The sequence below is a fragment of the Zeus faber genome (assembly GCF_960531495.2).
Source record: "Zeus faber genome assembly, chromosome: 20".
NCBI classification, from domain to species: domain Eukaryota; kingdom Metazoa; phylum Chordata; class Actinopteri; order Zeiformes; family Zeidae; genus Zeus; species Zeus faber.
The window spans coordinates 25,430,363-25,442,220 of record NC_137207.1 but is presented as its reverse complement, the minus strand read 5'-3'; the positions used below and the strand labels follow the sequence as shown (position 1 = coordinate 25,442,220).

General features: G+C 47.6%; 1 protein-coding gene across 1 annotated transcript; it reads left to right on the top strand.

The window, feature by feature from the left end:
• Positions 1 to 694: 694 nt before the first annotated feature.
• On the top strand, positions 695 to 11,719 carry LOC307245671 (kelch domain-containing protein 1-like; the record flags this gene model as incomplete). Its single annotated transcript, XM_080021318.1, has 13 exons — positions 695 to 845; positions 1,615 to 1,685; positions 2,121 to 2,238; positions 3,896 to 4,005; positions 5,051 to 5,141; positions 6,123 to 6,221; positions 6,573 to 6,647; positions 6,919 to 6,977; positions 7,077 to 7,213; positions 7,480 to 7,552; positions 8,366 to 8,450; positions 10,713 to 10,792; positions 11,587 to 11,719. Exons 1-13 carry the CDS (start codon positions 738 to 740, stop codon positions 11,717 to 11,719), a joined length of 1,239 nt encoding a protein of 412 aa, XP_079877444.1. The 5' UTR covers positions 695 to 737.
• Between the last annotated feature and the right edge of the window lie 139 nt (positions 11,720 to 11,858).

The following is an 11,858-nucleotide window of genomic DNA, read 5'->3' as shown; positions in this document are numbered from 1 at the left end:
GGTGTAAAAATGCTGGAATTGCACCCCAAATACCTAATACCAAAATGTACATAGTTCTGCTTTAAAGTCGCTATGGCAGAAGTATCCAATCTGCACAGGAGAACTTTGAAATGTACTGAATTTAGAAAGATTATGTCAAATAAATAAACACGCATTCTATTGAAGAAGCATATTAAGAAGTTATATTGTTCCATTAGCTGTTGATATGAGGTTGTTTCCAGCAGGGGAATCCGATGTGCACAGAAGAAGAATCTTTTGAAAGCAAAATGTCAATGTAGAAAAATCAATTTAGAAAAGTAATGTAAAGAAAACACATTGAATTAAAATAATACAATAAAATAAAACAAAAAACAAGGCAATGCCAGCATGAAATAAAGTAAAAGCCTTAAATTAAAATAAGTATAAGTAAAACATGAATAAATGTATCAAACAAACAGATATAAATACTTATAATAGTAATATATGGATATAGTCATATAAGATGAATAAATACATGCATTGAATTTCTAAAATACTAAAATAAGTTGCATTGAAGACACCTTGGAGAGGGAGTGCCACTGGAGACCAATTAGGATCCCAGTGGGTGCAGCTGCTCCGTGGGAGGAGACAAAGCTCCGTCACTCGGCGTGTCGCCTCCTCGCGCTCCTTCTCCTCCAGCTGCAGGTCCTCCACCCTCGCCGCGTCGCGCCGCTCCTCCACCCCACCCCACCCCACCTGCGTGTGGCGCACACCTGCCCATGGAGCCCCGCGCCGCGCCGCCGCCCCCACGCGTCCTGCGGCTGGAGCGCAGCGGCCACGCGGCGCTGATCCACGACGGGAAGCTGTGCGCGTGGGGCGGGCTGCAGGTAGGGCGCGCGCGTCTCAGTGCGCTTTGGATTTTTTTGGAAATTTACATTTAAAAATTTTTTTTTTGGTTTTAAGTCCGATGATCACAACGAACCTTATTGGTCCAGAACGTTTTGTACGAGGTCGCGGCTCAAAAGTTCCTGGACGAGTAACTTCAAGGTTTTAATGACTCAAAGTGAACGATCAGGACGTTTCGCGGAGGAGAAACAAGTCAAATAAAAAAAAGGTGCTGAGCAGGTAACTCGTCGGCGTGACGTGCAGCTGCTGTCTGACGTGCGCTCAGGGAGTTGGTGATTTCGTCATCGTCGTTTGTTAAAATGAACGTTCTTAAGACGCACCAAGTGACGTCATCGACTCGGAAATACTGAAGGGGGGGGGCAATTCATCTCAGTACAATCTTAAAAGTTGTAGAAGTACTAACAACAGAAGTACATGTCCTGATAGAACAAAGTGTATAATGTTCCTGAAGTTTTACCGAAGCTTCTCTGCAGATGATTCTCATTTTCCCGATGAGAACGTAAAGTGAAGTCCACACGGTCTCCTACCAATGTAAACAAATATAAATGAGAATCCTGGTTTTATTTCCTGTGCAAACTAAAGTTAAGGTGATCGGACGGATGCTCTTTTCAAAACGTAGTGGAGCTCTGAAGTAGCGCTGCAGATTGGTCCCTGATGAAATGCTTAGTTGCAGCTCTCGTCTGAAGTCGCCCAAACTGCGTCCACCTGGAATGTTCTTCAGGGCGGTAACCACTTCCTGTTTGTGCTCAGGTGGATTCTGGCGACGACCTGGTTCTGCCCAGTGACGAGATCTGGCTCTACGACCTGGACAGCGGGACATGGTGCGATAGGGTGTCGTCCTGGGGTCCCCCTATGATCCCCCTGGGGTCTTCCTATGATCCCCCTATGATCCCCCTGGGGTCTTCCTATGATCCCCCTGGGGTCTTCCTATGATCCCCCTGGGGTCTTCCTATGATCCCCCTGGGGTCTTCCTATGATCCCCCTGGGGTCTTCCTATGATCCCCCTGGGGTCTTCCTATGATCCCCCTGGGGTTCCTCTTTGGGTCTTTCTGGGTCTATCAGCCGTACGTGACACCAAGTCAACGTGACTTGGCCCTGACCTAGATCAGCTGCTGGAGGTTGTTTATGTTCCCAGTAAGAGATATCAACTGTGTTGATTATATGCATTTCAAAATAAGTGTTCATGAGCGCTGAAGGACACATTTTAAAAACAAATCTGACTTTTTCAACTTGCTTTAACTTGGTTGTTTCGTCAGGGAGGTGCGGTCCATCTCAGGGGAGGTTCCTCCAGAGTTATCCGGGTTTTCTGGTTCCTACCTCAACGGGTCGTTCTACGTCTTTGGAGGCTGCGCCGCTCTGGGATACAGCAACATGGTAAGCCCCCTCCCTGCTGGTGGTGGTGGTGGTGGGGGACGGGCGGCATCACCGCCTTTTGTACCAGGGTCGGTTCAGGAATGTGGAAAATGCCGCCCTACGGGTCCTGAATAAGGGAAACTATGCGGAACCTGCTGCAACCTGACGGAGAGAGGCTTCTTTCTCGGTGAAGGATGGCGAGAGACCATTCCTCCACCTCCTTGGCTGGCGCTGTTTGGTACACAAACCTGACATTACAGCCCCGTGTTTATGGTTTGAAGTGGTTGTTCGCTCTGGATTCTTTCAAACAGATGAATCCTTTGCTGTGTGTGTTCTGTTGCTATGCAGATTTTCATCAATTTGGAAGGAGTGAGTGAGTGAGTGCTGCCTCCAGACCAAGGTCCTGACATGAGATACATTTATTTTTATCTGTAACTGAAGTGTGATGTCAACACATTGGCATGTTGGTAGAACAAGTTTGCTGGGGCAATTAAGTTTGCTGGCAGTGCCGCACCCTATAGTTGCATTTATTATTTATGTTATAAGGGTTCCAGGGCGAAGGGGAGAGAGATGGAGGCAGTATTATTATTAGTATTATTATTTGGGGTCCAGTCTGACGGTCAGGAGCCCTTAATCCCACTGTTCTTCTCGCCGTTCTCCAGCTGAAAGTGTCTGACCTCAGAAACCGTGGAACCACCGACACAAAACTAAATAACATCATCGGGGGCAGTCCAGACATGCTGAGGTCAAAGATTTATCCACATGGGACCAGATCTGTAGGAGCAGCCGGTTTAAAACAAACAAAAAAATCTAACAAACCGTGAACGTAGGCACTGGAAGTGGTGGCGTGACGTCATCCAACTTGTTGGATGGGACTGCACCCACGTCCCGGCCCGTTTCGCGGCGCTGTGCCTGGAGACACATCGGACAAAATGAGATTATAGCGCGTTCGTGCTCCTCAGGTTGTTTTGAATCTCAACGTAGTAAATATTAAAGTGGAGGCTACGTACTCATCAGCAGGTTACTCACCGACAAGTGGTCGAACAAACAGCGAAACGAAACCAACTACGCTTCTTTAATGCACGGGGATCAAGATCATCCTTCCGTGGATGGAAGGTGAAACCACTTTGATAAAATGATGTTACAAAGGGTATCGAACCGTGAACGAAGCGCCGCCACATTTTTGTGGGGTCGATTCTGTTGTGCTCAAATTGAGACGAAGAAGAGGAGCTGACGCCGCTTCTCCAAACGACGTTTTAAAGGAACAAGAACAAATAAACAGCAGGCGCAGGAGACGTGGCTCCTCCACTAAAACATCATCCTCCGTCTGGTTGTTGTGGGGGGAGAGGGCGGAGAAGGGCTCCATCAAATCTGCGGAACCGGCAGCAGCCGGCGGCGGCGGCGTGCTCCCAGGAAACAGGCTCCCAGAATGCAGATGGCGGGCAGGACCCCGCCTTCTGCATTCTAGGAATTGTCTGGAGACAAGCGGCACCTTGTTAAAAGGATCATTAACTATAAAACAAATGCAGGGAATGGGAAAGTTTAGAAGTTACAGAGTAAGAGCAGGGAACACGCTACAACCGTGAGCGCCACGCTTGAGTGAGTGATTATTTCAGGAGACCCTGCGACGTGATCTCCTTGAAGGAGGGTGGCGCCGTGACGTTGTTCCTGTTTTCAGATGTACACCGTGGACCTGACGGCGCAGAGCCTCGCCTGGAGAAGAGCCGCCGCCCGGGGGGTGGCGCCCACGCCCAGGAGCAAGCACTCCTGCTGGGTCCACAAGGACAGGTCGGAACATCACCGCCGGTTGGCGGCGTCTTGAATGTTTGTGTGAGACGCGGCGTTTAAACTGTTTTTGAAAGACGGGAAAGAAGGAAAACGGAAGGAGCGGTTTCATTTTCAAGACTTGTCGTGTGTCAAAGTGTTTTTGTTTTTCGTTGAAGTAGGAAACGGAGGAAAATGAAGACGCTGTTCTTGTTCCGTCTGGAGAAACGGGGACGCGCAGCGGAGAAATGATGTGGCGGTTCTCCCCTTATTCCCATGTTGGCGGGGGCAGCTTGAGCGTTCTAAACGTTAAACAAAAACAAAAAGCTCCGCTTCAAAACAATGTGTTTTCCAACTCGACCACTAGAGGGCAGGGCAGACACCGGCAGCTTGCGGGGACGTCTGGTACCTCAAACATGAAAACGTAGGAGTGCGGGTTCTGCGTAGCGCTGAGTGCGGGTTCTGCGTAGCGCTGAGTGCGGGTTCTGCGTAGCGCTGAGTGCGGGTTCTGCGTAGCGCTGAGTGCGGGTTCTGCGTAGCGCTGAGTGCGGGTTCTGCGTAGCGCTGAGTGCGGGTTCTGCGTAGCGCTGAGTGCGGGTGCAGCACGGAGGAAGGAAACTAGAAAGCGATGACACAAAATAAACGAGCAAAATGTGTTTCACAATAATTATAAAATAATCAAACTCAGACTTAACGTTCGGAGGTTTTTTCTGCTGGTTCATCATGTAGCGATGCCTTCTCAGGCTTTATTATGAATGATAAATAATAAATCCATAACAACAAAGTACAATTTGGGGGTTTTGTAAATGTTTATTTAAATGAACACGTGCAGTCTCCTGGTGGACCACTAGGAGGCAGAGGTTGAACATCGCTGGATTAACTGACTTTTTGTTTGATTTCTTTAAAAAGTTTAAATTTCAGGCGTTGGTTTTAGAATCTGCCGTCGTGCACGTCGGACACTAGACTCCCGCCAACGCGGTGGAGAAAGTATACGTTGAATTTGTTTTGAGGGGCATAACTGGGAGCAGCAGCAGCTTGATTGAGTGGAATAACGGCGTTTCCTCCTCAGACTGATCTTCTTCGGTGGCTACGGCAGCAAGACGCTGCAGGAGGTTCGGGACTCGTCGTCCTCCAGCTTCATCGTGGAGGAAACGTCCTGGGTGGGTGGAGACCCCCCCCCCCCCCCCCCAAGCTGTTCAAACCTGATGATCACTGCACTTTATTGATCCCAGAGCAGAACGTCACAGCAGCTCGCATAACAAATAAGCATTATTAATAATGATGGTAATGAAAAAGAAAAACCACAAAATTAACTAAGATGGAAAAATGATTAAATAACAAATTAACCTACAAAAAAGATCAAATAACTAAACAAAAATACACTTAGAATTAAAATAAATTTGGCAATTACAAAATACCTAATGATGAACAAATATAAACCTTCAAAATTGACAAACCCAAAAGATTTGTTTGCGAGGTCATTGTAGATTTCTCAAATTTATTTAGATTTTTTTTTTTGTTTTTGGGAGTGTTCATGGCATGTTGCCGGTTTGTTATTAATATTATTATTTTTCTGCTGTGGCCGTTGGGTTTCCCCTCAGGAACGATCAAGAATCTATCGAATGTTTTGTTTTACATTTTCTATTCTGACACAAGCTGCTTGGCCGCCGCCTGGAACCGGCTCCACTCGACTCAATCGCTGTTTTTGTTTTTCCATCGGGCGACGGTTGTGGATATTACCAGAACTTTATTTTGGTATCATCTCCGTTGAGGTTCCAAGTGAGCGGAGGTGATACCAGAAGGTGGCGTGAGAACGCTGCGGACGACTGATTGGTCAGAATTGTCACTGTGACGTCATCGCATGACGTCATCGCACGACGTCCTGCTTAAATCTGTCAATAACAGCTGCTGTAGCGGCCATTTTATTTGTATTTACTATTATTCACTAAACTATTTCATTAAATGGCAAAAAGAATCAACACCGTCCCTTCTACAGCCTCCATTGATGACGTCACGGCGGTTTCATGCGGCGTCACTATGACGACCAGCGACGTAGAGGAGGTGCTACCCGCAGGGTGGAGCAGTCAACGGAATGATCTTTATTTATTTTTTGTTAAACTTTGCTTTGCGTTTCCCTCCAGTCGGTGGTTGGGACGACGTCGTTCCGCTGCTGGGGCTGGAACAACGAGGTGAACGTGTTCGATTCCCACACCGACGCCTGGACCACGCCCCAGACCACGGTGAGGCCCAGAGCCACGGCTTTACCGCCCGCAAACTAATGGGTCCGACCGGCGTGTGGAGACGTTTCAGGGGGCTCCACCTCCCTCACGCTAATGCTAATGCTGGCTAGTGGCGCCAGCTGGTGACGCCACATAGAAACTACAGCGTGAGGTGGCGGACCCCGCCACCAACAGTGGGAACGGCATAAACTGCGGAGAACACGCAGGACGCAAATGAATCGCGTGGCTGTTTCCAAGCCAGTGCTGGATAAACGATCGAATGTGCAATTTATTTTTTGGGCAGAGTCTTGCAGGTCACTACTTTAAGCTTTAAATGAAGTTGTAATGATCTTTTAAAATCGATGAATTCAGGGTCCGGCTCCGGCTCCCAGAGGCTGGCACGCCGCCGCCGTTCTGGGAAACAAAGGATTCATCTGCGGAGGCCTGGTGAGCGCAGGCGATTAAACAAAACGACACCCTTGAATGCAGCGTTCCTGATGATCTGTTATTATTATTCATACGGATGATGATGTAGACAACCTTATAAACACTAAACGCCTCCATGACCGTTTGGAGAAGACGGATCTTTTATCCTGGTAAAGTTTGTAAAAACTGATCCGTATGAATCGCTTTGTCCGGCTCGTTTCACGCCCTTCCCCAGTGTTTCAGATTCACTTTGATTAAAAACAAAAGTTTGATTCAAATTTTGTCTCGACAGGAAACCAGAGAACTGGACCTTTACAGTTTGGATCTGGACACGTGGACCTGGACTCGCTTGTACAGCTCCCACCCTCCACCATCTGACTTGAGTTCATTTTGTTCGACTCGCTTCATGTTATCGTCCTGACCTCTGTGTTGTCGCGCCCCCCCCCCCAGCAACCACCCGCCCGCGCCCCCGGGCCGCTGCCTCCACCCGCCCGCGCCCCCGGGCCGCTGCCTCCACACGCTCACGCCCACGTCGGACCACACCCTGCTGCTGGTGGGGGGCCTGGGGGGCGACGGCGACGCTCGCAGTAAGTGCGTTCGGCGGAGGGAGTCGCTCGCTGTGGGTCAGTGCAGACGCTCAGGGAAGACTCCTCAGGAATGTTGAATATTTTCACTCAGGGTTTGTTCTGAGAAAATATATCGGTTTTTTTTTGTTTTTTCTTTTAAACAAATGCTGAGCAAGAAAACGTCCTTCAAACTTGAGAACTGATACGTTTTATAATCACGTAATGAAAATAAAACATTCTGTGCTTCTACATTTGATTTATTTTGGTTGAAATGGTGCTCTGTGCAGGTGACGCCTGGAGGTTCGATGCCCTGAAGAACGAGTGGAAGGAGATGACGCACAAACACCAGGACAAGCCCAGGTACACACACACACACACACACACACACACACACACACACACACACACACGCGCTCATTTGCGTATCATGTTTACTTTAGACAAGTGGACACCGATCCCGACAGGAACAACAAACCCTCGTTTTAAAAACGTCATCACAAAAGGATCCATCTTTTTAAAACGTGATTGACCCTGAAACGAAGCAGGAATCATTGAGACAAACAAACATGGATTGTCTTTAGGGTGATTATTATTATTATTATTATTATTATTATTATTATTATTGGACTGAAACACATTTGAGATAAATAATTAAAATCCTCTGAGTGAATCAGAAACTGAAGGAAGTATAATGTACAGTATGTTATTAATGTGTTTGCTTTGATTCTGACTATTGTGTATTTTTATTCTGTAAAGCTGCACGTTGTGTATGAAATATGCTTTACAGAGAAAGATGTTTGTTTATTATTACTTCAGTGTTTATAAATAGGTCTTGGACTTTCTCCCTGAAGGTTTTTACTGATCCCGACGTAAAACTATCGACTCAAGAACTCAAACACGTTTCACGTTTTTGTTTATGATGAGTTATGATTCAGCGTCTTCTTAAATCAAAAGAACTCAAGTTTTAACTATTAATCAATTCGCCGGGGGACCCCCTGGAACTGCCTGAAGGACCCCAGGTGGGTCCCCGGACCCCGCGTTGAGAGCCCCTGGACTCCGCGTGCGGCCTGGACGCGGTCGCCTCGCCGACCGACGTCTCTGCCGTTATTACCCATGATCCCTCGGGGCGCTGGCCAAATAAAGGCGCGCTGGCGGTGTGCTGCTGTGTTCCAGGCTGTGGCACTCGGCGTGTCCGGGCCGGGACAACGACGTGGTCGTCTTCGGAGGAAGTGAGGACCTCTGCATCCAGGTGGACTCGGTACGGCGGGGAAAATAGACTTTCAAAATAAAAGTTGACATTTTGGGTCTAGGAAGACTGCTCGACAAGAGTAATGCCTCATGATTAACCGGTTAAATGTTTTACGTACAGTATTTACTGTATTTATGTAATGTCATTTTTAAAATTGAGTAACTTACATTTTTATACATATTTGCAATTGATTAGTACATAATTACTGCAAATTTCTGGGAAATCCATCTCAACTTGGTAAAATCAGCATTCCATCGACACTTTTAATGTTGAACAAAAAATAACTAAGTTGAAAAAATATAAACTAATCCTTAATGAAAAGATTAAAGTTTTACTTATTTTTAAGGAACTTGTGTGAAATAGTTGTCATAACTTCTCATAAAGCTCATCTCACTCATGAACAAAATGCCCAACCTCCATGAACCGACGTCGTGACGATCCCGAACGAGGGAACAGGAAATGAGCTCACTTCCTGTTTCCAGAAGCTTAAAACAGGTTTGTGTTGTGTGAACAGATCAGACCCGCTTCCCCAGGCGCAGTTTTAAACGTCTGCTTTAGTTTCATTGACAACAACACGTCGTCTCTGTTCATGATGACACGTGGTACATGAAGCAGGGGAACCGCGCCCTGTTCACGTGATCATCTTCACGTCGACGTCCGCACTTGGACTGATCCTAGAGCTGGCCACTTCTGGTGCTTGAGGGACGAGGTTTAGCGCTTCCCAAAATGAAAGCGTTCCGGTGGAACCATCCCTAGGAACTGTGACGCGCTTCTTTCGCCTGTCGCCCTGCTCCCAAATGTGTCGCCCGCAAACGCACGAAGCTCCGGCTGCAGGACCACGCCCGCACAGCAGGAAACCGACAGGGCGACCAGAGTCTGGTCGCTAACATGGTTTCCTTCTTATATTAAAATAAAATGTCTTCTGCTCATCATGGAGTGGAAGTATTTTCTGGAGGAACATGTTTGGTTACAGGAACGGCTGTTCTCTACTGCCCCTGGTGGAGTCCAGGTGTGATACCTGTCCTACTGGAACGTAGGAACGCACATCCAGTTCGTACGACCGCACCTTGTTTTTTCAGCGTGGAAATATGTGCGGTTTTTGACGCTACGCGTTACTGCAGTTGCTTCTCAGCGTTTCGATTCCCCCTGGCTCTGGTTTGAGCCGAGGGGATGAAGAGTAATAACCTGTCGGACCTGTAGATGGCGCCGACGCCATCCGTCGCTTTCTCAAGAGACGATTTGAAGCCTCGCGTTTGGGTTGACGCCTGCCGCCATCGTGGCAGGGAACTGAGTGGGAGCTTTATGGATTTGGGCAGCAGGGGGCGGAGTCTCGGTGCTCCGGGGACGGGACGGAAGAGACACGGCCACCTTGCGCCGACGACAGACGGACCTGTCGATCAAGGGAACCACGCCCTAGAATATACCTTAAGCCTTAATATCCAACGTCCAAAATCACAACCAGGCACTCATTACTTCAATATTGGATATTGGATACTAAATATTGGATATTCAATTAAATGTTAGATATAGAATCGACAGACATTTGGGTGATGCCCAGCCCGCATGTTGACACCATTATTCATGTCTGATCCATAGAAACTCCTTATCCACTCACCAGCGTGTAGGTCGGTTATGCTCCGTCATCTTCCCTTTTTTTAAGGAAGTTATTTTCGGAGGCTGGGTCGCTTATTTAAACCGACGCGTCTGAAACCTGGGTTTGTTTGTGCTGCGTCGTTTCTCTCGTACTTGGTGTTCACTCTCCTGTCTGGGTTCTGGCGACACAGCAGCGGATGCATGTCCAAATGGCCATTACCCAGAATTCCATGCGGGCACTTTTCTGAACATCAAATAGTCCATTAATCATTTTTGACACTTAATTTAGTAAAGTAACAGTTTTGAGTCAAACTATGATTGTAAATGTGAAAGTTTTGAGTTTATTTGGTGAAGGGTGACTGGATGTGACGCCACAGAGCAGGTGACTTGACTCCTTGAGTACTAGGAATACTTACCATGAAAGTTAGGTGACTGTGGCTTTACTGTGACTGTGTTCCAGATGTTGTCATACATAGTGGGGCCCCTGCGTGGGGGGCCCCAATGCAGCTGCATGTGATGCATGTATCTTGTTACAGGAGTTACGCCACTGATTTCTAGGGAGAAGTTTGTTCTTTTTCCCTTGACTTCCATTCAGTCGGATGTTTTCTGGAGCAGCACCTGGTGGCTGTCGGATGAACTGCAGCTTAAAGCTCTTCCCCTCTGGGTTCTAACGTGTAGGTCGCCGTCCTGAGGTCTCCATGCCAACAGCACTGCCAGGACGTGTTGGTGTTCCAGACGCAGCCGTACTCCCTGTCCAGGTGCGTCCACCTCAAAGCGCTTTCACGGAAACACATCCAGACAGTGGGACGGAGCTTTCTCTGCCCTAAAGTAGGTACTGAACCACAAAGAGCTGCACCAAAACAAACCATTGGAACAAGCGCGGTTGTGACCTAATCAACGCAAAGTGCAGAGGAAACTAAGTTCCGCTCTCAGCGGCTGGTAAACCATGTGACCTCTGACCTGCTACTCATGACCGTTGCGGCACACACCCACCCCTGGTGCCACGCCGATCACACACTCCGCCTACATGCTAACATTAACTAGTGGCGCCATCTGGTGATGCTGCATAGGAACTACAATGGTGGAATAATTTGACGATTAACTAAGTTTCCAAGTTTAACTGTCCAATTTAACAGTAAATAGTTAATTCATATGTAGGAGAGGAGTTCAGTCCTTCTCAGTGGAAGTTCTTACACTGTCGTCATAGTAGTGAGAAGGTTCAAGTCAATATTGCGTCTGAATGTATCTTAAATAAGTAGCTGTGTAGTAAGCAGGAAAACGTGCACATGATCCCTGTTTTACGGCTAAAACGTATGTGGGTGAAACCGTTTATAGAATTTGCCTTCAGGCTCTGCAGTTGAAGTATTATTGGATGTAAGGACACACAGTGATCTGACGTTGGAATGAGGGAAGCAGACCTGTGACCATTACGTCATCGATCAGCTGCTTTGTCCAAAGTGACTAACACTAAGTCAGTTCTGTCGCGGGTATCAAACCACCACATGTGGGTTCATAGTGGATTGCCGGCTTTAAGGCTGTGACTCTGCTGCAGGTTGTGTGAGGAGCTGCTGGGAAGCAGCTCGGAGCAGTTTGAGCAGCAGGTGGCGCTGCTTCCTGCTCGACTCGCCGAGAGGATCTACAAGCGGCTGCGGTTCCACTCAGACAGGAAGGTGGAGGCGAACTGAAGGGGGGGGGCAGCCCGGTTTGAGGCTAAACTGATCTTACTTTGTTAGTTTTTTGTGTTTTCGTCGTCTTTGTTCGGATTTGATTAGTCTATTAGAAAAGGAACTGAAATATACATGTTTTTCATCTTTAGTATTTTAA